This window comes from Astatotilapia calliptera, chromosome 11, assembly GCF_900246225.1.
Source record: "Astatotilapia calliptera chromosome 11, fAstCal1.2, whole genome shotgun sequence".
Classification (NCBI taxonomy): domain Eukaryota; kingdom Metazoa; phylum Chordata; class Actinopteri; order Cichliformes; family Cichlidae; genus Astatotilapia; species Astatotilapia calliptera.
In genome coordinates this window covers 31,564,085-31,589,802 of record NC_039312.1, presented here as the reverse complement: position 1 = coordinate 31,589,802, position 25,718 = coordinate 31,564,085, and the positions used below count along the sequence as shown (strand labels likewise).

At 39.1% G+C, this 25,718-nt stretch overlaps 1 protein-coding gene across 2 annotated transcripts; it reads left to right on the top strand.

Annotated features, from left to right (window-relative positions):
• Nucleotides 1-1,805: 1,805 nt before the first annotated feature.
• septin7b (septin 7b) lies at nt 1,806-25,671 on the top strand. 2 transcript variants are annotated; one of them, XM_026185094.1, is made up of 15 exons: nt 1,807-1,985; nt 2,432-2,433; nt 4,730-4,832; nt 6,481-6,587; nt 7,573-7,673; nt 8,432-8,566; nt 12,325-12,442; nt 12,990-13,082; nt 13,181-13,277; nt 13,485-13,536; nt 14,428-14,556; nt 15,523-15,543; nt 18,240-18,375; nt 20,061-20,203; nt 24,268-25,671. In XM_026185094.1, exons 1-15 carry the CDS (start codon nt 1,982-1,984, stop codon nt 24,305-24,307), a joined length of 1,281 nt encoding a protein of 426 aa, XP_026040879.1. In that variant the 5' UTR covers nt 1,807-1,981; the 3' UTR covers nt 24,308-25,671. The 2 variants fall into 2 exon arrangements, with proteins under 2 accessions (XP_026040880.1, XP_026040879.1); XM_026185095.1 differs by lacking the exon at nt 15,523-15,543 and having other exon boundaries at nt 1,806-1,985.
• Nucleotides 25,672-25,718: the final 47 nt, after the last annotated feature.

Below are 25,718 nucleotides of genomic sequence, written 5' to 3'. Positions count from 1 at the left end.
TAACATGAGAGAAGAGATGATTAACTGCTAGACAGATGTGTTGCATTGCTAAGAGTTATTGCATAAGGTATGAATGATTTCCTGTATTTGTCCTTGTGGCAACGTTCTCAGATTGCAGGCCTATTTATGGTTCCTCTAGTTTCCAGAAGTACAAATGGAGGTAGAGCTTTTACCCACCAGGCTCCTCTTGTGGAGACACAAATCTGGGAATTTTTCATTGCTGGTCCTACAATTCCACACAGTAAAACCATACTGACTTAATTGTTGCACTGCTAAGACCTTTTAAGATTTCACAATTTACAAGGGTGACATTGTGAGACACTGTCATTACTGTGGTATAAAAATCAAATATGCAATTTTATTTGAATGTGGTTTTCCCCACTTCTGTAAGTATAAATGGGAGCTTTTTATGGACTTTTTGTGTTCCTCCATTATTTCAATACATGATAAAACTGTTAGCTGTTATTTAGGCTGTGGTTCTGTCTGAAAGTCATCTTTGAGCTTCAGTAAAACTCCGTCGAACAACACATCTCAACACTGGAGTGAGGACACCTAAGTCTGTCTACAGCAAGTCTAGTAACTCTGGAGTCACTTTGAATGCCTCAAATGACTTATTTGGGCAGTTGTGAAGCATTATCTAAATGAACTATAATTTCAGTGTTCACTGGTACATGCTAATTACTTAAATAGAATCACCAGTTAAATCTGATAAAGAGCTCTTGAAAAGTTTGCAGACTTTGAACTAAATAAGGCCTTAAAAAACGTAAAATTTGTACTTATATCACCATCTTTGCTGCTGCAGAAGAGAGAATACATTCCAGTTCAAGATTCTTTCAGTGCTGTGTTTCTCTTATAATTTCCACAAGCCCCAAAGACCAGCATTCAAATGCATTTGCACCATATTGGTGTATTATGTCTGTGACAGTGGCAAGTCCTCCTTCACTCACTAGTTCACTCAACAAATAGGAATTATGAGTAAATACAGTTGCTGAATATTTTTGTGGTAAACGTTGTTCATTGTGATCTTACTCAGCAGATGCACAGTCTAGCCTCTGGCTGCAAAAGGGGGGATGGTGGAAGATGCCAGTAGTATAAACAAATTAAGCTGAACCACTGCCTTTTGATTTTAGATGTGTTGTTGCAAAGTTTGCAAGGTAATCTAAAGATGTTTGTTTATCCTTGTTTTCAATCATCCTGTTAACTCTCTGTGCAGCACATCAGCCCCATACTTTGTATTGTGACTATAGGCTACTGTGTCCCTATCAAATTAAAAAAAAAATTGAGTGGTTGATAAATTAAAATAGGCTAGAAATATCAACACATGCACAGTTAAGCACAGCAAGTTACTGCTGATCTCAGAAAGACAAAAAAGTAAAAGTATTTTTTTATATGTCTAGCAGTGATGCTAGTTTTTTAAAGGTGAGAATAATATATGGAGACCAACACAAAATGAGTTTCCCCAGTATATGTTTCCTTGACAGAATCAAGAACCTTTCTGCCATAAAACGGGGCAGAAAATATTTAACTGCCGCATAAAAAACACACGAAAATGCAGGAAATGAAGTGCGCAAAAAATTCATGGGGGAGGATCTCCATAGCCACTAATTGCAATGTATCTTTTCCATTTCTCGAGTAAAACCTATGACCACGTGTAACTAAACTGAGAAGGATGGGAAACTGATTTTACGTGCTCGAAAAGAAGATTGTGACTAAAGAAACAAAGAAAGAATTAGTTTTGTTTCGGCTGTGGTTTATTCTCGCGAGATCACACCAGCACTCAAAGAAAACGAATTGTCATCGCGAGACTGCAGTGGTCCTCCCCTTTGTGATTCACGTACACGTTTACGTCTCATTTTTGGCATAGTTTCGTGGAGTGTGGGAGGCGCTGCGTGCCTCTTTGTGCGTAACTCAAGCAAAAGCAGTGAGGGGAATGTCGGCTTGTGAATGATCGGTGTTTGAGACGGCAGGGAGCGTCAACGTTATGGGTGAGAACGCTACAGGCAGCTAATGTCACAAATTTTTCAGAAAACATTGTTTTAAACTGTAACCGTGATGATTTCAGTTAACGGAATTCACTATTTAACATTTTGGCTTTCGCTTGGTTTAGCTTGTGTAGTTGTCTGAGCAACCAACGCCCAGTCGCCCGCCTCCAGTAGGATTGTAGCTAGCTAGTTGTTAGCCTCGGTTCGCGAGCAGGCTGCATAACCTAACGGGAGTGTCATTTCCTGTCTTAAGCTCTTCGACAAAGTCTCCCATTAAACGTTTCTATGTGTTTTATGTGCTAACACCTTAACCACCGGTCACTGTTTTTACAAAGCCTGTCTACAAATGTTAGTACTTTGTCTAATGAGCTAAGTTGGTGTCGTATTTCGGATTTAAACAGCTCACGTTAATGCTAAGTTGCATGCTTTCAACCTCAAGAAGCGTTGAGCTGTTGTGGTTTTCGGTTTAGCATTTTTTCTAAACGTGTGAAAGAATTAAGTAGCACTATGTAGAAAAGAGTGTGTGTCGCAGTCGCAAAGCCATAATTTTTAAAGCTCTTTTTTTAGCCAGGAATGGGTGCTGCATTAGTGCGTGATCAATAATTTGATCAAACTCCCATGATTGGAGTATCTGGGTTAGGCAGTCAAAGCCAACTCTGGGGGATGTGGCAAGTTAGGAGGGGGAGGAAGGCAATGCTGCCATCTAATCTGGATTAAAGTGGATCTAGTACCTCAGAGTTCATGTTTTGACTTTTAAGTTCATTAGCTTCAGACCGTGGCCTCTAAGTCAGAATGCTGTACCTGCTCCCCCACCCCCGTGTCGCTGTGTCAAACTGAAACACCAGATTTGGTGTTCTACGGAGCAGAGCTTTCTAAAATCTGCACAAGCAAACTTTAGCTTTCACCTGCCACCACTTCCTTTAGCAGCCCTATCACGAAATACCGGAAAGGAAACACACGGTTGTAGTTTTAAAATGTCGGTTCTCATATTTTCATACTTAAAAAAATTACCTGTTTGGTAATGCCTGTCTGCAAAACCTAATTTACAGTATTTCCAAAACTAAGGCAGTATGATACGGCTGAAATTAAATTGCATTTCTGGTAGGCAAATCAGCACATTATGTCTTGGTATCACACAAAAGACACGTGGGCTGCTGTTGGTGGGCAGGAGATGCTTTGGTGTAAGAAGCAGAAATACTCTTATAGCCACAGGCAAAAAGAAAAATCTGCAGCAGTTGGTGAAGCTTGCTTTATGGTGCTACTGACATTACAGGAGCAAAAACGGACTTGTATTGCTTAGATCGTGAATTATTTTGCCTGCAGGCCTCACAACTAAAGAAGCTGATTCTGGAGACAGGATAGTTGGTTTGTCAGGTTGTCTGAGATTTCTAAATTATTTTTTTGTTTGTCTTCCTGTGCACTCCCCTGTGATTCTTTGTCCCTGGAAATGTTGGCTCTTCCTGCACATGCTGGGATTTCATTACATCCATCAATGCCAAACAGCTGTAAGTATAAAAAATATGTTTCATGCCTGAAATGTAACTGGACTGCAGTATTTTTTTCAGCAGTCTTTTGTCGATAAGCTTCTCAGAATACAAACCAGAATGTGTGATGCTTGATATTGTTTTTCCTTTTTACTGTGGAAAACCAAAGACAAGTGACTGAACAAGACAGAACATTGACAAAAAATAAACTATGGTGGTATTAACTTACGCTGGACATTATAAAGAAAATTTTTGTGGTATTTTTCAGGGTGTGTCGTGGTATTATTTTAAATATTTTAGTGTAACTGGATCTTTATATAGATTTAAAATGACATTTTTTGTCAGACGTAGATCCAATTAAAAACATTTTAAAAAGCCTACTCTTAAGTTTTGATTTTAAAGGAAATATTTCGCACAAGGCTCTAGAGTCATTCTGCCTGTTATACCTTTAACATGTATGTAATGGCACCTTTTTGTTGCCGTTAAACAAATTCTGCCTCAAAAGCTACTTTGAATTAAACTCTTTTTTGAACATAGTCTTCCAAACTTTGTTGCCCAAATGATTTTGCCTCCAGGTAGAAACACCAGTTAGCCTTGAATAGCACATTGTCTTTGCGTTGCCTGGTCTTCTGTCACTGTGTGAAATTTCAGCACAGAATCAGCATGACCAGAAAGGAAGCAAAACAGTTCTCCTTCTTTCGTTTAAAACTTTAAACCTTCCCAACAGCTGACACGGCCCCTGTCTCCGGGCAGCTCTGCTCCCCTTTCTTTATCCTCCATCTGTCTGTATTGTTCTTAAACTCAGCAATGGAGCCCCTCCCAAATGCTACCTGGCTTGCTAACATTACCCAGCATGCCATTCATGACAATTTTTATAGCTTTAGAGAGAGTTTTTTGTTTTAGAGTCTGTGTCATGCCCTGTTGACTAGAGTTAATTTTAGAGTATGTATTGTTGTTTTGTATTAAGGTATATGAGTATGGTTCAAGCCATGAGCGATAAGGGTGATGTGTATGTGTACAGCTCCATTCTGGGCTTTATGGTTTAAATTTATAACACATCTTGAATATTGTGGCTTCTGAATACTTTCAGTGTAAACTTAATCAGTTGCATAATAAAGATGTGAGAATATACTTTTTCTTCTTAATCCAACACAGTGGAGAGTCCGTTTCAATTCAGGCAACATAGTTTGTTCATGACTTTTTGTTTTACACTTTAGAAAATTAGATTTCTTTGTGGTTTAATTTTTTTTAACTTTCTTACAGCAACAGAAGAACCTAGAAGGATATGTTGGCTTTGCAAGCCTCCCGAATCAAGTCTATAGGAAGTCGGTGAAGAGGGGCTTTGAGTTCACCCTGATGGTCGTGGGTAAGAACACACGCTGCTCGCCACTCAAGTTTTCCCTTGTTTTGTTTGAATCATTTCATTGTATTCTTTGCGGTTGGCATTTTAACATCCTTCACTGTGTGGTTTATTTTAGAGAGAGAGACGGGTTTGTGTGTGTATACACAGCCATATTTATACACAAGGGACAGACCCCCAGCTTTGTAGTGTTAATTGCTGAGTCAAAGAGGAGGGGCGCAGATTGCATTCCTGTTCGAATTCATCTCGATGTCAGATCTTTGACACTGTCTCTCAGCAAAGAAGCATTTGGGTTGGAGTTATCTAAAAGTGCACTCAGCGAATCAGAAATGCAGACATTCTTTTACAGCGCTCGGATGTGGTGGTTGACGCTGTGCCAAGATCCTCCTTGGCTGATGAGGCCGTATTTGGAGGGACAGTGTATCCTAGGGTCAAAGCCATTTCCTGTGGTGGGACCAAGAGAATTCATACCCAGCATGCATCTAAGTAAAGCCAGTAAAGAAAACTCTGCGTTGTTAATGCTACGAGAGTGACGTCTCTCGTTGCATTAACAATGCACAGTTTTCTTTAATTATTGCTGCTAATAAATGTTCAAACCTGTTAGTGAGCTGTCTCTTAAATGTTGTTATTAGATAGTTGAAGTAGAAGATCACTTTTGCTCCCCCATCACTTCTATTGCTGTTGGATAGTGACCAAGTGGGCCTCTGGGGGCTGTGAATGCTTCGCTCTGTTTGTAACAAATATCTTCATTTTGGGGATAATTGCTGAAAAGATTAAACAAATGGCTTTGCAACAAGGAAAGAAGAGGAGGTCCTCTGGGCTTTCTGTTGCTTAAATGGTGGCTATTGTTTTTATGGTATCACCCGCTTTCACGGACACACTCACACTCAGCTTTTCTTGGCTCCAACTAGCTGCGAGCCCACATGTCCCTGCAGTGCTGTTCACATACAACGCAATGCGTCACCAGCGCGGTGTGATAGGAGTCAAGGATAAAAGATAAAGGGAAGCACAAGGAGAAATTGAGATGGCATCACCACCGGTGGCTGGCTGGCTGGCAGATCTCTGCATGCCTCATAAAATCACATGACCCAACAACCTGTTCAGCAGCTCATTTCACAGGCTTGTCAGGCATTCAGATCGCAGTTTCTCGCTCATTGTTGCGTACGGTGATAAAATGTACAACAAACCGATGACACAGTACAAGCTCCACACATTACCCTTTGCTTGTAGCTCTGGCATAAATGGTGGCTCGTTAAATATTGACTTATGGCCATCAGCAAAGTCGGGCAGTGCCAGTGGTCGTTTCCACTAATGATCCTTTTCTCTGGGAGCTTGGACACTGGATGCACAATGGAAAACCAAGCATGAGAAGTCTCCCGGACTCCACAGCCAGCCAGCTGCACATAACAAGAGCCATTGTTCATGTTGTTTTCTTAGCCTTTTAACTGGTAACCCAAATGGATCAATGTCTTGGGCAAATGTTACTTGCATCCCCAGTTAGACACATGGTCTTTTCTTGTGTGGAAGATGCCAGCAGTAGACTTTGTATAGCTGTGTTACAAGTGATTTTAAAGCTCTTATTCTGAGTGATACTGTGTCTCACAATCTCACTGTGTTTTGTTTTGGGGTTTTTTTTTGTTTTTGTTTTTTACAGGTGAGTCTGGACTGGGCAAGTCCACATTGATCAACTCTCTGTTCCTAACAGACCTGTATTCAGCAGAGTATCCTGGACCATCACACAGAATCAAAAAGACTGTGCAGGTACACACTGACAAAAATCTCTTTTAAAATCAGTTAAACCTGCAACAGCATGTGCTGGGCTGAAATAATATCACTTTATCTTTAAGCAGTACAGGTGTTGTGGTATAAAAGTTTTTCTTTATCTGTCCTTGTGGCAGCAGACCTGAATCAGATGTTAAAGAAAATGTTCCACTCCAGATAATTTGAGTTTTTATTGTTTAAATATTGCAGTTATCATTGGGACCGCTTTATCCAGAGAGGTACTGATAATAAACACGAGATTAAAATTAGATATTTTCATTCATTGTCCTATATGTGATAGACGTGGTAAAGCTGAAGGATCACTGTCAGACTCTGCTATTATTTAGTACCAGGCAGCTTTTTGGGGGTGATGCATGTAACGTTTTTTTTCTAAACAAAATGGGATATTAAAATACTACACTAAAAAGTCTTAAAAGCCTGAATGTATGCCATGCAGATTGAGCAATTAAGAAAAGAAAAAAAAAGATTTTTACTATGGTGTTTGTCATCATGAAATGTATCTGAATATTGGAAGCTGGGGAGAGTCATGGGGTGTTGAAAAGGTTTTGTTATTTTTAAATTTTTCTCCCAGTTTGTGAAATTATTCTCACAATTGTTTGAACAAGTCAGACTTTCCGTCAGCTGACCACATGACTTCATGTTAATCTTCCTTGATTACAAAACACCGTCCTAGATCCTAAAAGCCTAAAGTGCTGTGTGACTCTTGCTTCAAAGCCTTTCTGGTTTTTCAGAATAGTTATCAATAGCACAATATGTGAAGGCATGTTGCTACATGCTGCCCATTGCCAAATATTTTCTGTATGAGTTTTGAAATCTTAGATACACTTACCTTAACGTGACGATCATTTTACACCACTCCTTCCATACTGTGTTTTCATTACCTACTAAACAGGTTTGGTTTCAAAGGCGCAGTTTATGGGAGAAGTAAAACTTAGCATTCCTGTCATTCTTTCTTCGTTGACAGGTGGAGCAGTCGAAAGTTTTAATAAAGGAAGGCGGTGTCCAGCTGCTGCTTACAATAGTTGACACCCCAGGGTTTGGAGATGCTGTCGATAATAGTAATTGGTAAGGGTCACCACCACCTTCATTTGTAATCCTTAAAATATCAAAGCTACTCTCTGACATTCCTGATTCAGAAGAAGGGTGCAGCAGTTCCGCAGATTTCAAAAGTGGATTCAAGTGCTTTGTATGTTTGTCTTTTTGGCTCATTATTGTGAAAAATCCCATTATCTGCCAGAATCACATTAATAAATGTCACCTATTTAAACCACTTGATCAACTTTTTATTCTTAATATCTATTTCTCACTATGGGGAGGTGAAATATACACCTCAAAAACTTCTTCACACTTCTTTGACTTATATATAATGTAGAACATCAGATAATTGTAGTGACACATTTATCATGACAGACCAAAGACTCCAGAGTTGTTTTATAGACACACTTGTTAAATATGATCCTTTAACTTCATTACATTTTGCCACATACAACTTGGACAGGACATGATAAAAGCTGGTCTGATGACCCTGTCATTTTGAAAATAACAAATGAGATAGAAGGGGGAAAGAAAACAGTTCTTGGCAATTTCAGACTCCTAAAGTCCACTTATACCTGATTATACCTGTGTGATTATTTATAAAGAGCAATCTAATTGACCTATCTTAAAAAGTGATACATTCCTGCTGAAACAGCTTTTATCCAAGGAATAATCATAAAATGGTTTATGTGCACCTTTGTCACTCGAGTCCACTAGTGAAATGTTTCCCTGTTAAGAAACAAAGACCCAGCAATAACTTAACTGAAGCTGTAATTTGTATTACACAGCTGGCAGCCAGTCATCGACCACATTGACAGCAAATTCGAGGATTACCTCAACTCAGAATCTCGAGTGAATAGAAGGCAGATGCCCGACAGCCGAATCCACTGCTGCCTTTACTTCATTGCCCCTTCAGGACATGGGTGAGTCTAGGACACAGATTCCGTTAAAGACAACTGTTATCAAGAACCTCTTTTAACACTATACAATGCTACTACAAGCATATCCAGAGAGAATTAACCTCTTAAACTGCCACATGATTGTTGGGTTTGAAGTTAGCGGATGAAAAGCATTGGACTGGAAAAGGGAAAAGGTAGTAAGGGGAAGGGTGAACAGTGAGAGGAAATAGTGTAAGGAGGGAAATGAAGGGTCAGTAGTGCCTCAAAGGTCAGTGAAGCAGGGTTGTGAGTGGAAGAAAAGGTTGCTGGTTGAGATCATTGTGCAGCCTGGAAAATTCAGAGAACGGTCGGTAGTGTAGCATTTCCTCCCTGAGCATTTTCACTTAATATGGCTTTCACGGAGGTGCTAGATGTGCGTACTGCTTCTGAAACTAACAGCATTGAGCGGTAGTCATGTTGGACTGCTTAAATTTCTGCAGTAAATTCATATCTTGACATTATTTTTCTCCTACAACTAGACTCCCCCACCCCCCCCCCCAGCTGTTGTTGTGAGTGATAATGTGAGACTGAGTCAGCCTGACTTGCAAAATAAGGGTTAAAAGTGGGCCTGTTAAAAGGAGAAATAAGTGTGTGGGGGTTCTAAGCAATACTGAGACGCTGGCTCAATGCCCGGCAGATGATACTGATGACAAAAAGATGACTGTGGAATTTTAATTATAATGTTTATCATTCATAAGCTACCATGTCTTCTATAACAGGCTGGTGTGCTCATATGGCCTTTTTTCTATGTGTGTCTACGTGTCATGGATGATGCATGTTGGTTAAAGATGAGAAAGTGTGAGAGTAGTGAACGTGAGAAACTCTAGTGGTTATTTCCTGCCCTCGGGGGGGGGAACAAGATAAAAACCTCTTAAAAATGTATTTAAATGCACGAGTTGGTTTTATTCCTTTTAAAGTGAATGGTTGCTCTCTGTCACATCTGTTGACCTTATTGTGTCTGCTGTGTGGCTTTGCAGATTTCATTAATATGCAAATATCGCTGCTTACTCACATGCCTTTCAATCTGCTGATCATGACCTACTGTAAGCCGTGAACCAGGCTCTGTCCTCCTTTGTGTCCTCATCTGCTTTCTGTGAGACATTGTGTTTGTACAAGCCCGCGATCTGTACTCACACAAGCTTTACTTTTATCCTTGAGGATGGGCAGCGTATGCTCTGGCATAAACACAACTGCACACTCACAGAGCACCCCTTCATAACAGAGCTGACTGCTCTCACACAGCCGCACAATGACCTCCAACATTGTGATATGCTCTGGCATTCACAACCCCCGCAGCTAAACCCTGGCTGATGTGACGTCAAGGTTATCTGCAGGTCTAGAAAAGTCTCATAAATCACTGAATTCAGTTCAAGACTTCAAAGTATTGCAAGATTAGCATCCAGGAAGACTTTATTTAAAATACAAGGGAAACTTGAGTGGTTGTGGATTTTGCTGTAGGATGCTATTGATTTTTTTTTTTTTTTTTTTTTTTGCAGCTATTAGATTTTTAGCAAGCAGTGTTACAGAGTGGGTACAAAGTAACTAAATATAGGAAGAAAACAAGCACAGCAGATGTCAGATGACATAAAAGTGACTCACTGTAATAGTGTATAAAGTGATGTGGACAGTGCAGGGTTTAAGTTAACAGCAGAGTCTCTTCTGTGGTGTGTACTGTAGGTGCGAACAGTTTCCTGCCATTGTGGTAGTAAAGCAGAATCGCTCTCTTTAACAAAGTGCAAAGTGTAATTTGTACCAAGGGTGGTCGGTCAATGATGAATAGCAGTTAATATAATGGTAACATTTCCATCCTTCAATTTTTACCACAATTTTTTTTGGATCCAAATTGCACTAATGCATGAATTATGTATAATATTAAATCTAGGTCATATTATCAATATTAATTTACATGATACCTTTACATAATTGTGTCAGTATATTTAAATCCTTTCCTGCATCATTGGTGACGTGTGTGGCGTAGCAGTTAGTGCTGGGGCCTTTCTGTGTGGAGCTTGCCTGTTTTTTCCCTGTGGCGCGTGTGCGGGCAGAGTGGTTTCCTCCATAAATCCAAAGACATACATTTTAGGTTAACTGGCGATTCTAAATTGTCCCTGGATGTGAGCTGGATAGAGTGACAGAATAATGTGCTTTTCAATATGTAGTTAAAAATGTGTCTTGTAGTCTGAAGAACCTTGAGTGGTCAGTAAGACTAGAAAAGCACTTTATAAATGCGAGTACATTACATTATTAACATAAAACTGAATTTTTTTTTCCATCCATCTATTTTTCTGTTGGTTAGTTTTAGGGAAACGCTGACTGGCTACATATTTGTATTGGCTGACATTTGCATAAGTTGACATGTTTTCTTTTATCTGATTGGCTGTTTGTTTTGTCAGACTGATTTTGTGCAAGCTAAATGCTTATTTTTTTTAAGATAAGGTCTCCCTGGAAATGATTCAGAATAAATTACCCAAAAAATTGCAAAAACTTAAAAGGATATTAGCATTAGGATTTATACATCTGTAAAGTCCCAGAATCGCACAAAGAACGCATCCTGAATTATAGTCATGCCTTAATTTTTCTTCAGAGACATGAATGACAAATATTGGGTTAAAAAATACTTTTATCAGCACAGCACAAGATCAGTTATTCTGGTCTTCTTTGAGCTCTTGATTATTTAACACGATTTAACCCTGATGTTTAGAAGAATTATTTAGCTTTTGAAATGTATTCATTAAAATGAACTTATTTCAATACCAGTTTTGCTAATGCTGTACCACTTATGATTTCCTTTCTCCCTCCCTTTCTTTGATAAAATATGTAACAATATTTGTACAAGACAGTGTGGGAAATATGTCTGTCTGGGTTCCACATTATTTTCTTCTCAGTAAAGAGATAAATCTGGGACACGTTTGGCTTAGCCAGACTGGTGTTAAATCACAGAGGGCGTTGATGGACTGAAATTCCTGTGGTTATTTTGTGTGGAGTCAAAGTTGGGAAAACTCCACACCTTCGGACCCTGTTTTCAGGAATTTAATGCGTGATTTCTGTGATCTTTGTGTGTGTGTGAAGTCGCTAAATTATCACTCAGCATGTGCCAATAAACTGTCTGCATTGTTTAATGTATTATCAAAGTCAGAGATTACCTGTGTGTTTTCACCCATACGAACTTCCTTTATGAAATGGACTCAATTAGGTAGCTTTTCATTGCTGCATTGCATCATTGCAGATTGTCTCAAAGAGTTTAAGAGCAGCACTGTGTTGTATACAAGCCTGCATAACCACATGATATCAGTCTTATCTTAAAGCATCATATTCTATTTCAAGGCACATTTAGACTTTAACCTCAAAGAATCAATAGAAGACATGATTGTGTTTGATAATAAAATACAAAGTGAAATCCAAAGGTACTGTGGTATTTCTCCAGCTCATAAACAACCAAAAATAGCAATGCCTCCCCATGACTGAGAGGTCATATTCCCAGATATTACAAACATAAGGTGTAAAGGAGTTCTATATTTAGTTTAGCTCAACTTATCTAGTCTACAAAAGAGCCGATCAAGAAGCCGTAGTCAAAAACCAGTCTGCCCTCAACTATCCTAGTAGCTTCTATATATAGCGAGGAGTACACACAACAGTAGTTTGGCAGTTTATTTTATGCTTTAATGTGCTGCACTGAGTCAATGTGTCTGTAAACGTCTGGCATTATTTCAATGAAATGTAAAGCTGTATTTTGATCTCTGCAGACTGAAGCCCCTCGACATCGAGTTTATGAAACGGTTGCATGAGAAAGTGAATGTGATCCCCCTCATCGCTAAAGCAGACACTCTCACCCCTGAGGAATGCCAGCAGTTTAAGAAGCAGGTCAGTGGTTTCCACAGCTGCAAAGTCCTGCAGAACAACTATGTCAGAGGCTCCTTTATTTATTTATTTTAAATTCCCTTGTGGTCATTGGCATGACTGATGCCGAATGATAATAGAGTAGAAAACACCATGTTTGGTGTTGCATTTGTCAGTGAATACAAAAACAAGGTGGTATTGCAGAGAGCTAAATTTAGCACTGCGTTTCTATGTAGTGTCCTGAGCATGGTGGTAGTAGGTCTACACAACCTTTGTGTGTAAGGTTCTTTATCCTTTTTGTTAAAAAAAAATGTCATCAATCCACCGTAAGATCAGTCTTCTGTTTTGGCCAACATTGTAAACTTAACTTTGTGTTACAAATGTAGCTGGTGTCAAAGACAACTTACCGTAACACTCACTTGCTTGGAATCCCTCCCCCCCCCACAAAATGTTACAGTTACCAATATAAACCGTCCTCTGAACAGACACATTACAAATGACACCCTGACCTCTTGTTTAACCATTTTCTTGTCTGTCAGAATGACTTAACGGCCTTCTTTCCTCCTGATAGATCATGAGGGAAATCCAGGAACATAAAATAAAGATTTATGAGTTTCCTGAGACGGATGACGAGGAGGAGAACAGATTGGTCAAAAAAATAAAAGTAAGTGTCTTCTAGTGTGTTGTAACCACAGGTTCATATACTTGAAATACTTAAACAAAAAAAAAATCATTGAGGGTAAATGCTTTGTTTTTTGCTAGGACAAGTTGCCACTAGCTGTGGTAGGCAGCAACACCATCATCGAAGTGAACAGCAAGAGAGTTAGAGGGAGACAGTACCCCTGGGGGGTTGCAGAAGGTAAGAGACAGAATGTGTAATAAATGCATCTAAGCAAATGAAAAGAGTCTTATGATGGGACAGAGTTCCTAGAAACATGTGCATGCATGTTTCTCTGCATGGTTTATTGGATTAGACTGCAACTGTTACTTGAGTCTAAGCTACAAACAAGATTATGTAAAAAAAATTTATCCTGATAACTGACTGATGTCTTACTTTTCATTACAGTTGAAAACAGTGACCACTGCGACTTCACCATCCTCAGGGATATGCTCATCAGGTACTGAATAAAAAAGACCTCATGATATAACCCTTGTTTCCTACCCATAGACCTTATTACATCACTCATTAGTGCATTGCTTTGGTGTTTTTAAATTTTCATAATCTAAAAAAAAAAACAAATATTCTTTTTCAAAGAACACAATCAGTGACTGGACAACCAGCCCGGTCTTATTTTGAAAGTTCCGTTCTGGCCTGTCCCATCTCATGTTTCCCTTGCCAGGCACACTGGTGTAATATCAGTTTCACTTAGTTGCTTTCGCAGAGAGAATCTTGTCTCACACGGGTATGGGGTTAACCCGGGGTTCAGATAGTTAATGTATCATTTTTCCACCATTACCTGTTTTTGTAATTTTGTTTTGAATTTTTGATTGACTAGATGGTTTTCGTGTTTACCTCAGTTTTTAAAGATCTATTTTTAATTGTTTGTAGTGGGGTTTTTTTGTTGTTGTTTTTTTTAAGTAGTGGTTTAAAATGTTAAAAGTTCCCAGTCTCGTTAAACACCTGCACAAAAGTCTCTCCAGGGTATTTCACCACAGTGACTAAGACTGTAACTAAAGACATTTCCTGAGGCCCTATATCATTTAAGTTGGTTTTTGTGTTCCTCAAAAACCCTTTTTTCCATTTAACATTTAAGGTTTAGTTGGATATAAAAAAAATTGGGTCCAGCCTACCAGTTTAGACTGCAGCTAATGTATGTACATACAATGTATGTCCCCTTTCTGCTCTGGTGATCTTCTGCATCACCAGCTGCAGTTTAAGCCAGTTCATCCTCAACTGATAATGTTGCACGTTTTTCAAAGTAACTACGATTATCATTAAGAACATTTAAAAAAAATAGTATAACTCGAAGCGCAGTTAAAGTATATATATTCTTCTTTTTCCACCCCAGAACTCACATGCAGGACCTGAAAGACGTGACAAACAATGTCCATTATGAAAACTATCGCAGCAGGAAGCTGGCCGCTGTCACCTACAATGGAGTGGACAACAACAAGGCTAAAGGACAGCTGTCCACCAAGTAAGTCCTAGACAAAAGGCACTAGACACATCAATTGTAGCTAAAGGGGTTGAGGTTACCTCTGCTGTTTAACTGCCTGAGTAACAGCTGCGTTTTTCAACCTAAATTTTAAAGCCTTCTGGATTTAGTATCACATATAATGAAGCTAATGCGTAGCACTGAAGGAAGGGTATACCAGAAAGCATTGTATGTTTAGAGCACACACAGTGTAGATAGTGTATTTTAATTAAGTTAATAGAATCAAGTTGATTTCTGCTGATTCTGATGTTGCAGAATGTGTTGCAGTTTTGTGTTGAACCCATTTCATGCATACTTTTTGATATTTCATGTGTTTTGGACTTTACATAAGCTTAATTTTTCAAATTTGCATGTGTTAACTTAAGTGGAATAGATTTCTGAAAGCAGTGGGATGAACATTTGCCACATAGGAGACTGCAGATGGCTGTGTTATCACATTATGTAATCATATCCTTATTTTATTTAAGTATATTGGTTCCAGGCAACAGGGAAAGACAAAGCTGGAGGATGACTTCTTTCACTGAACCTTGTGATTGCGATTTGTGAAAAATACTGATGTGTTGTTGTTTTTTTTAATTGTAGTTTATCACTCTACTAATTTTCCACTGATTTCAAGCTTGGATTCAAAACACAATGATTAATTGTCATTAATACATTCATAAGCAAATGGCTAACACACACTGCTAAAACTCTAGCTCCATGTTGCTGATGCTAACACACAGCTAAACATTTGACCGACGGCTGAGTGTGTCTGACACGCAGCTCACAAAGCTGACACTTATTTTTTCCACACTTTTTTTTCCATTTTGCAGTGAAAAATAGCTTCAGTCACAAACTAATAAGTGTTGTTTTATTTTAGTGCATGATCTCATCATTGCATGCTTTGTGTGTGTGTGTGTGTGTGTCTGTGTGTTTGGTTGTGTTTTTGTTTTGTTTTTTGTTTTTTAGACTTGACACAGTTGATGGAATGTAAGTCAATTTTTTTTTTCAGTATTTTTGAGACCTATAACATCTTCATCTTCACATCCTTCCTCTCCTCTCCTCTCCTCTTTGGCTGTATTTGGGTGGTTTCTATCCCCCTTGTTGACTTTGGTCTGCCCCCGCCTACTTTTTCCTCAGTAAAGGTTTTGAGGAGGAAAACTGTGAACGGTCTCACCTCCTGGTCAACATAGTTTACCAGCCAGGGCTGTGATGCTTTCAATTTTTCCAATCGACAATTTTTCCACTTCTATATAGTCACTGCTGCCTCCACCTGCTGCTGCTGCTTGGATTAGCAGCAGAGACCTGCGCATGAGATGTTTTAAGCGGTTACCAGTACTGGGCAATATATCACTTTAGCTGACATTAGCAACTTAAGCAATTATTTTCACTTATTTAATACTTTTAGAAGACAGAAATAAAGGTTTACACTGCACAATTGTTGTAAATATTAGCAATTTAACTACAAATTTTAATTTTAGTAAAAAAATGAAGGTTAGTACGATAACACCAGCAAACTGTTGTTTATTCTCCCGATAAAAATTGCACATATTCACCTTAGTTTTATCATCCGTACTCCACCTTAAGTGACCCTACAGTTTGAAAACATCTGGTGTACTAGATAAACGGGCATTACACTTCCTCTGTAACACATAAAACTGGCTACACCAGATATGAAAGTAGTCTGACTGGTGCATGTGTGCCACTCTGCAAACATAAATCTGGAACACTTCTTGTTCTGTCGCAGAAATGTTTTATTGTGTGCCTATTTATTTAAATATATTAGCAGAATAGTATGCAGACAGTAACAGACATCTGCATTTATTCTCACAGTACCAGCCGGCAGATGCTTTGTAACTGTAGACAGTCTACCTCAGCCCACAGATGTTCGTGTTGGGTGTTTAGCTTTTAGTCCACATAAGCTGGTGGAGTGTAACAGTTTCACTTCCTTGTCGGAAAGGACAGTCTGACAGCAGGTGAAGCTTTGAAAATGTTCTAATTATAGCGTGCTCTTGAAATGAGGCAGACAGGTATGCGAAACAAAAATATCTCTGGCAGCCTGTTGCCTTTCTTTACGAGTAGTCTACTTTGAAAATCTGAGACTGAAGAAGTCACTTGGATGAGTGACGAAACGTTTCTCCCACAAAACGCTACGTCCAGATGAACAGAATCAACTTTTTGGAGATACTTTGAAAATCAATCTATCACCTGACCAGAATTATAAAACCTGACTCACTCAATCAGCCTAGCATTTTAAAGTTTGTCAAAACCAGACTTATGTCTAAGTTATGTTGATTTGTGTTAGGCGGCATGCATGATGACTAAATATAGAAAGTATCAGGCTTAAAGAGTTGAGAAAACCATTTCTATTAAGATTTAAAGTTTTAAAGACTTTTAACTCTCCAAACTAATCTGCTAATCTGCTTCAGCAGGACTGGGGAAAAAAAAACATATTTACATGAATATGTTCATTAAAGCCCCTTTTCCATTAGTACCTACTCTGATCGGCTCGGCTCGGCTCTGATCGACTGGTTTTCTTGAGTAGCACCTAATGTGTGTGGTTGTCATCATAGAAACAAGGCCCTGCATCCTGTTACATAATTAGTACCGGTATGTGACACAAATGCTACAACGAAGGTGGACGTTGATGCAACAATATACCTGCTGCCCCTTTTTTAAATAAGTAAATTCAAATTAAGAAAAATGTGAAAATAACTTGTGCCAGCTGAGAGCTGATGATTTCAAATCAAACACCAAAGCTTCTCCTGCTGCCGTGTGAAACTACTTTTTAAATGAAGAATATTAAAAACGTGAAGAAGCAAGAACCTAGCATCCACTAGCACACGTTTTGTGTGTGTGTGGGGGGGGGGTGTTGTTTGTTTTCCCCCTTCAGATTTGTTTAGCCTCCCTGGGAAAAACAACACTTAAACATAGAAAATGTTTACAAAAATGACAAAAAAAAAAAAATCGGGCGTCTCTCCAGTGGTCATTCCCACAAGCTACATTCCTCGTAAGCTCAGGTAACCGCTCCACATTCTTCATGACAGGTCTCTGTTCACTTACACTGCAACAAACCAGCCTGGTGAGCTTTACTAATGTTAATCCACCTCCACTCGCTGTCAGTGGTCACAGGTTCCTTGCATTAACTTTTGGATCCCTCCTCTGGTTCCCAAAATTGGTTTGTGGTTGCTTTCATGTTCTTGTCGCAGCCTGGGATCCTCCATTCCTAAATCTTCACCTGTGCCTCTATTTTTCTCCCTCCTGTTGTTTTTGTTTGGAAAAAAGGGAATAATACTGTAACGAGATTTCCTTGTAGTTATGAAAATGTGCTGTATAGATTTATTGTTTCTGTGAGCTCAGCAGACGACAAATTTAGTTCTAATAAAATTACTTTTAAGGTTTGATCCAAACTGATGCATCTCATGGTTACATTTCAAGCATTGTCCTGCTTCTCTCTCTGTGATGTTCCAGCCTGCATGCAGTAGTATCTGGAGGAAAGGAAATGCTGAAATGAGACTTTAATTTGCAGACAAAACTGACTAAAAAAGCTCACATAATTAAGTCATTCTACTGATTAGAAACATTAGTAATACTGAATATACTGATAAGTAGGATGATGCTAGTCACATTCTGTAGTTCACGTCTAAATTTCTGTTTGTGCATGTTTTCGCGTGCTTCCTGTACAGGAGTCCTCTGGCCCAGATGGAGGAAGAGAGACGAGAGCATGTGGCTAAGATGAAGAAGATGGAGATGGAGATGGAGCAGGTTTTCGAGATGAAAGTCAAGGAAAAAGTGCAGAAGCTCAAAGACTCTGAAGCAGAGGTAAAACACACAGGCTAATGAATTCTGCAATTCATGCAGCAGTGAAGTTGCCTGTCTGGGCTCCTTCCTTCCTCTTATGCTGACGTGTTTCAGCGGTTAGACGTGTGAGGGGAACTCATGTGCACATGAACGTTGCTCTTTTGCACGCAGGTTTTATTCCTACGTCTCCCAAAACAATGTTTAGAAAGCAGATGTTTGAATGTTTGAAGAGATAATAGCCTTCACATCCAGTTTAATACAAACTGCTACTGACAGGAGACTGGCTCCAGATAGTTATAAAACTGTTATTAGACCAAATGTTATTAAAATATACCAATTCTGTCTTTGAGTCATCCTCAAAACTTAGTGAGCTCATAATGTTAATAAAGTAGATAATATTCTACCAGTGTAGACAAATGTTTATTTTCCTTCATTTCATATCTCTGACAGTACGTATTGAGACTTGGATTCAGTTCTTAAGTCTCCTCTCTCTTCTGCATTTCTCTAAAGTCTTTATTAGCTCAAAGTCCTCCATGAACAGCTCAGTTTCACCAGCACCAAAATGTAAATGCAACGCCCTCTATAGCACGGGCTATAAGTCATGTTTTAAAAGATGTGTCCCGTTTGCGGTTTATATGTGAAATGCAAACACCGACTGGTGTTGATGTAGCACTTGTTGTCTCATTAATACAACACCAGTGGTTATTTGAGAATTTGCTCAGTTGAGAGGATGTCAGTCAATCCTTCATCCAGCCTCTGTCTCACTGAAGTCCTCAGTGATCAGTTCCTGTGATACCTTACAGACCTCAACATTTGTCCCATCAGAGCACTTCGCTCTTAAAATGCAGACTTACTTGTGGTTCCTAAAGTTTCTAAAAGGTTTACTAAAAGCCAGCACCTTCAGGTATCAGGTGGAACCAGCTCCTAGTTTGGAACTTCCTGTGATACACTGAGAACCTCCTCTTCCTTCTCTTTACTACTGTGGCTTTGTGTCTCGTCCTTTTTACTCTTCTCTTTCACCCTTCCACCCCAAATAGCTTTGGGAGATCTTCCACCGCTGTTGTTAAGTGCTGCTCTTTACCTTTAAAATTTAAATCACCATGTGGTGATTGGTGTTGGGAATTGGTGCTTTATAAATATATAAATATAAAAACTTTAATTAAATAGCAGAGTGTAGTCTGAGGCTACATCCCTAGTTGATATCTTAAAAGTATTTAAATTACATCACTTTTTTGTGTTAGATTAAATATTCTACATAATTAATCTGTCACTGTAATTTAAATAGAAGTTGGAGTCAAAGTTATAAATAAACCTTCAGACTAATAAAATTTTAATTGAGCTTCTGATGATTTTCAGGATCATTCGCTGTCCAATTTCCCTCGAGGTTAAAGTTTCAGCTCATTTCTTTCTCTCTTTAATCAGCTGTGTTTTTCTCTCCTGTGAGTGTTAAGCTGCCACTAAACTGAAATTTAGCCATAAGCTCGAAAACATTAAGAATTAAAATATAAAAACGTGGTCTCACTTTGACACTATGATTGTCTCTTTATAGGATTATTCATTCTCCTTCTGTGTAACTGAGCCTGTATCAGGAACACAGATAAAGTGGCAGTTCACATTTCTGTGTGTGCAGCACTCGGCTTATTTCCTGCATGTGTGCCACTGCCTTCAGTCCAAAGTGCTTACAGCGTCCTCTGTTCTGTTATTAGCTTCAACGGCGTCATGAACAAATGAAAAAAAACCTGGATGCTCAGCACAAGGAGTTGGAAGACAAGAGACGCGTGTTCGAGGAAGAAAGGGCAAACTGGGAGACCCACCAGCGCCTGCAACAGCAGCAGATGGAGGCCACCAGGTACAGCACACACACCGGGGCTCAGATCGTGTATATATGCATCATCATAGTCACACCCTGTGGTTCAGCTTTATGCAAAGTTTGTGCATGCATCACACATTGCAGGGTTGGGGAATAAATAGATTAGTGGGTTATGTCTTTTCATTTTCTTAGATTCTGCATTACACTGCATGCTGTTTATTTTTCAGACTACCAGCCCTCTAAATACTTGATTGGATTCAGCCTTTATGCTGTGTGTGTTTATCATGAAGTGTGTCAGCTTCAGGGCCAAACAACAAAACGGAAGCAAACCATCTAACAGGAGCATAAAAAAGCTGCAGCAGTGTTTTTTTGCTTCAGTGAAATGTGGTGTAGTGAGTGAGATTGTTGTATGAATGTAAATTTTTTTTTTGTGCCATTTAGGGTATTTAGCAGGGTTGCACTCTATGGTATTTTTGGCTGAGGGTAGATGCAGTTCACTGTGTTGTAAACACAGTGGACTTGGAGGCAGCTTCCTATGTCTTAACTTCCTTTCTAATGAAGTTTAACTACTTTACCTAATGTGCACAGTATAAAGGTTTTCTCGCTCTGTAATAAATTCATGTGCACATGTGGCTGTCTGCTGCTGTGTTTGTGCTGTTAGTCCTTTTACTTTGCAACAGCAAAAAAGAAAAAAACAGAAGATATAATGTTGAAAGAACTTCTGTGTAGATGAATGAAACTCGTCAATGTTTATTTGATCCTAGTTGTTTTCGTTCTTCTTCCTCTTCACGGTGAGCTCGACTGTGGTTGTTTCAGTCCCTGGACATGGACTGCATGTGAATGGATCACTGTAGTCTCCACAGTGGCCAAATTTCCATTATAATCCTCTAAACAGAAGACTATGGACCCATGCAGGACCACACCCTTAAAATGACACATCAGTAAAAAGGCAATAAGTACAAAAACGATTGTTGACAATGTTTCACAACATTGAAAAAAATAGCATAACACTTAGGATTTTTGAGAAGGTACCAACAGTATCATGTATGGTCAATAATTTTGGTAAGTGGTAGCTTAAAAAAAAAAAAGCAGCCTAAGACTAGGGCTGGGCGATATGGCCTAAAATTCATATCGCAATATAATTTGAAGCATGTGCAGTAACGATATATATCACGATATATTCTTTTCTTCTGTATAACGTATTTTCCACACTATAAGGCACACTTAAAATCCTTTAATTTTCTCAAAAATCGAGAGTGTGCCTTATGTATGAATTCTGGTTGTGCCTACTGACCTCGAATCAATTTTGGCGTGCAAAAATCTGTATAAATTTTTTTTAGTACAACTTTGGTAAGCTGCACTGCTTGATGGATTGTCAGAGCATTACGGCTGCCGTAGTGAGGAGCTTCGTGGAGTAATCTGGGTCCATTCAGTGTTGCCACCTTAGCGACTTTGTCGCTATATTTAGCGAGTTTTCAGACACCTTAGCGACTTTTTTTCTAAAAAAAAAAAAAACAAAGTCGCTAAAAAAAAAGACAAGCGTATCGCTTTTACTCTCAACAAGCAGCGGGTGCTGTAACGCAGTCAGTTCTTCTTTTACTCTTTTACTCTTATGCTGTTTTGTGGATCACAAGGTTTAAAACTACTTATAAACACACACACACAAAGTAACTCCACCAGAGTGCCTATTTTGGGTCACTTTTGCCGGTCCAAGCCCAGGTAAAGGAGCAGGGTTGGAATTGTGACATTAAAAAAAACAATAATTGCTAAAAGAAATTTAATTTGTAGTTCTAAATAAACTCTAAATGCATTTAGGATGTTTTTTTTACTCGATGTCTCTTCCACGATGTTATTTCTCTCTCAACAACATAGGTTACAATTAAGCAAATTAGGCGATGACGTCATTTAGCGACTTCTTGCGACTTTTAGGACAACCAATCCGGTTGTTCAGTGATGACGCGACGAATCCTACTTCCGGGTCTAAAGTAGTCTGCGTTTAATATGGCTTTTGTGTTGTTAACATGTTTAATGTCATGTATTTTCTTCTATTTGATCTCAAAAAGCTCCTAAAACAGTCAGTGATCACTGTTGACCTCCCTCGGCTTTTATTACCGCTAATCATTTATTGAAGCTCAGTTTTTAAAACCTTAGGATGTAACTACAGCACAGCCCATGCAGCAGTATATGAATGACTAACCTCGTATTGTGGATGGATTATCTCAGTTGTTCTCCTGGCTGAAGTTTGGTCCTTTTACAGCATCCTGCCATGCGATTACATTTGTTCCTGACCACCGAGAACACTCACGATAACTTTTATCGAGTGGAAAAAAAGTTAGCTTGTTTATATTATGCTAACATAGCTGTGTCGCTAGCGGTCACGTAGCACATCATTATATACCAGCTAGCCCAACTTCAGTAACCCTACAAACGTCACTGCTGTTTAGTTTTCTGTCTTCATTTATGCTGGAAGTGATAACAGAGCTGTACGTTTTAATTTGTTTCCAAAACCCCGCAGTCAGGACACGCTATATTGTATTTAGATAGAAGCTAGCGAGCTAACTTCCTGCTAACTTCTAACTCCGTTAAATGTCATAAATTCCGTTTTCATGGATGCCTGGATGTTAAACTCAATTGTTACACCTGGTAGAGCAGAACGCTGATCATTTTATTAAAGATGAAAGACTTTAGACAGTTTTTCAACTCTCAGTAATGCCATAGTGATCGTTTGATATATGGAGCTGCAGCGGAGTTTAGACCCAGACACGGCTAGTGACGTCAGACTGAACAACTGGATAGCGATTTTCCTTACTGAGGAGTTGGCAACACTGGGTCCATTACTCCGTTTACTTCAGATCCCAAAGTCAAACGAACACTAAGAGTTAAAAACGGTCTAAATTCTTTCATCTTTAATTAAATCATCAGCGTTGCTGCTTTAACGGGTGTAACAATTGAGTTTTAGCTCTGCTACCACTTCCAACATAAATGAAGACAGAAAACTAAACAGCAGTGGCATTTGCAGGGTTACTGAAGTTGGACTACCTGGTATATAATGATGTGCTACGTGATTGCTAGCGACACAGCTATGTTAGCATAACATTAGCACAGTGAAGCTGGAGGATGAACGCCAAGTTTTTTTTTCCACTCGATAAAATTTAACGTGAGGGATTCTGGTGGTCAGGGACAAATGCAATCGCATAGCAGGGTGCTATACACGGGCCAAACTTCAGTCAGGAGAACAACTGAGATTATTCATCCACAATACGAGGTTAGTTATTAATATACTGCAACAACATGGGAATAGAGCAGCCGCGAGAGAATTCAACATTAATGAATCAATGTTACGGAAGTGGAGGAAGCGCAGTTTTTGGCCTTCCCCATATTTCAAAAGTGCTTCATCTCTTTGCTATGACTGTCGCCCGGCATAATTTGCAGATGATAATGGTTTTAGCCGCTGCCATGCTTTCGACCAAAACAGGCGCAGCTTGATGACGTCATCAACATGCGATAGAGCGATATAGTCAAAATCTCTATCGTTGGCCAAATTTATATTGTTTATATCGCCCACCCCCACTAAAGACTGTTTATTCTGCCAAAAATGAAAATGGACTTTAGCCAGCTGAACCAGCCAAAGGTTCTCATTCTTCTAAACCAGGGGTTAATTTTCCCAAGGGGCCACCAGTGCAAGTTTATAAAGGGATAAAATTAATATTGAGTAGAACGGAGTTCAGGCGCTCAACATTCCCAGTTTCTCATGTAGCTCTTTGGGAAAATTAACTGCCCACTCCTGCTCTAAACCAGGCTTTGAGCTTCGAGCTTGTATATTATTTGATAATTTTACTTGAAATGTGATTTGGATAAATTGGGCAAGGGAGGTCACTCAGTTGTGATATGAATGGGTTTATTGTTTCTTCTTTATCGGCTCACATCACAGCAGACAGAGCCTCCGTCAGAGCGTCAAGAACTTTGAACAGTGTTGTTAAAGATTCAGCAATCATCAAATGAAGTGGTGTTTGTTGTTTTACACAGTTATAACCTACATATATAAATAAACATGAAGTGTTTGTAGAACAAGTGTCACTGACTTTTCCCCTCTTCTTCTTCAGGACCCTGGAGAAAAACAAAAAGAAAGGCAAGATCTTTTAAGGACAGTCGGCAGGACCACCGCCACTCGAGAAATTTATGTTTGCCAATGTTGCCAGTCAGGACACCAGTGTGTGGCTCTGATGTTACCCCACCTCCTCCCAATCTTCCTCTATCCTCCCCTCTTCTCCCCGCTCTCCTCCCCCTCTTCTTCTGTCCCTGCTCTGTCTGCCAGCACAGCTGTGCTCCTGCTCCCAGCTGCTAGAGGGCGCACTGGGGGCATTTGTGGGTGTGTGAGGGGGCCTGGGGGGGGTCTGCATGTAAGGCCAGAACAGCCTCTGCAGAGCCCCCTGGCTGCCTAAGAACAGCCATTATCTTCTTCATCATCCTCAAGGAATGTTTACTTTCCATATTATTTTAATTATTATTATTATTATTGTTGATGTTATTATTGTTATACTAAATACTGTTCTCCACCCCCAAATCGGCTGCTTTCTTTCTTCCCAAGGTTGCTTTTAAATGACTGGTGTGTGTAGATTTATCATTTACCGGGGGCCGCGCCAATGTTTATCTTTTGCTTTAATTTTGTGCTGAATAAATCGTTAGAGAATGATAATGAAATGCTGAATATGGAATATATACCAATAATCTTTATAAATGGCGGCCAAATTTCCCCAACCTTTAAACATCTGTGTTGGCCCGCAGTTTCACAATCGGTTCATCCCTACAAATACCCACAAGTACAATCAGTTTCTGTTGAAATGCTTGTTTACAGGAAAAGTTAACGTATATGAACATTTAACCTGACCTTCAAATGTGTATCAAAGTAAGAAAAGGACAAGGCATTAACGAATCCTTTGTTTTGTTTTGGTTTTGAGTGTACCTGTTAAACCTGTAACCCTCGTCCCATCAGCGCAGCAGGCTAGAACGAAACACTGTCGGTAGAAAACACGAGAAAATGCACCTTGGGCCTTTTTATAGATAACAAAAAATGGCTAAAGCTTCTTTTTTTTTTCCTGAAATATAACGCTTTCTTTTTCTTGTGTGTTTAGCTATGTTCACTAGTCTCGGACCACCATTTATATTGTCATAAGTGTTACATTTCACTTTAGTTTATTTTTATATATACCGAGCCAGCTGAAGTAATAACTTCTTTTGTATGTTTAGAAAAATCCTCAGAGACTTGACAGCTGCGTGTCCACTGTTAAAGAAAAACACTTCCAAATATTAACAGTGATTCTGGACACATAGAAAAAAATAAAATAAAAACAGCCCACATGTTATTTCAGTTACTCTGCGGAAACCATCAGTGGGAAATGAAGAGTCAACATCACATTTTGCTTTGGCTATGTACTCCATCTCTGTATTTTTAATTTTATTTTTCATTTGTAATGTACAAAGTCACTTAATAAACCTGTGATATTGAAGAGTAAGATGGATTTATTATGAGAAAACGTGCTCATTATGAAGTGGG

Excerpts from the sequence above, each read along its gene's own strand:
- septin7b (XM_026185094.1), top strand. Across the intron at positions 4,833-6,480 it reads GTTCACCCTGATGGTCGTGG|GTGAGTCTGGACTGGGCAAG; the intron begins GTAAGAACACAC and ends TGTTTTTTACAG. Across the intron at positions 14,557-15,522 it reads AAAGGACAGCTGTCCACCAA|ACTTGACACAGTTGATGGAA; the intron begins GTAAGTCCTAGA and ends TTTGTTTTTTAG.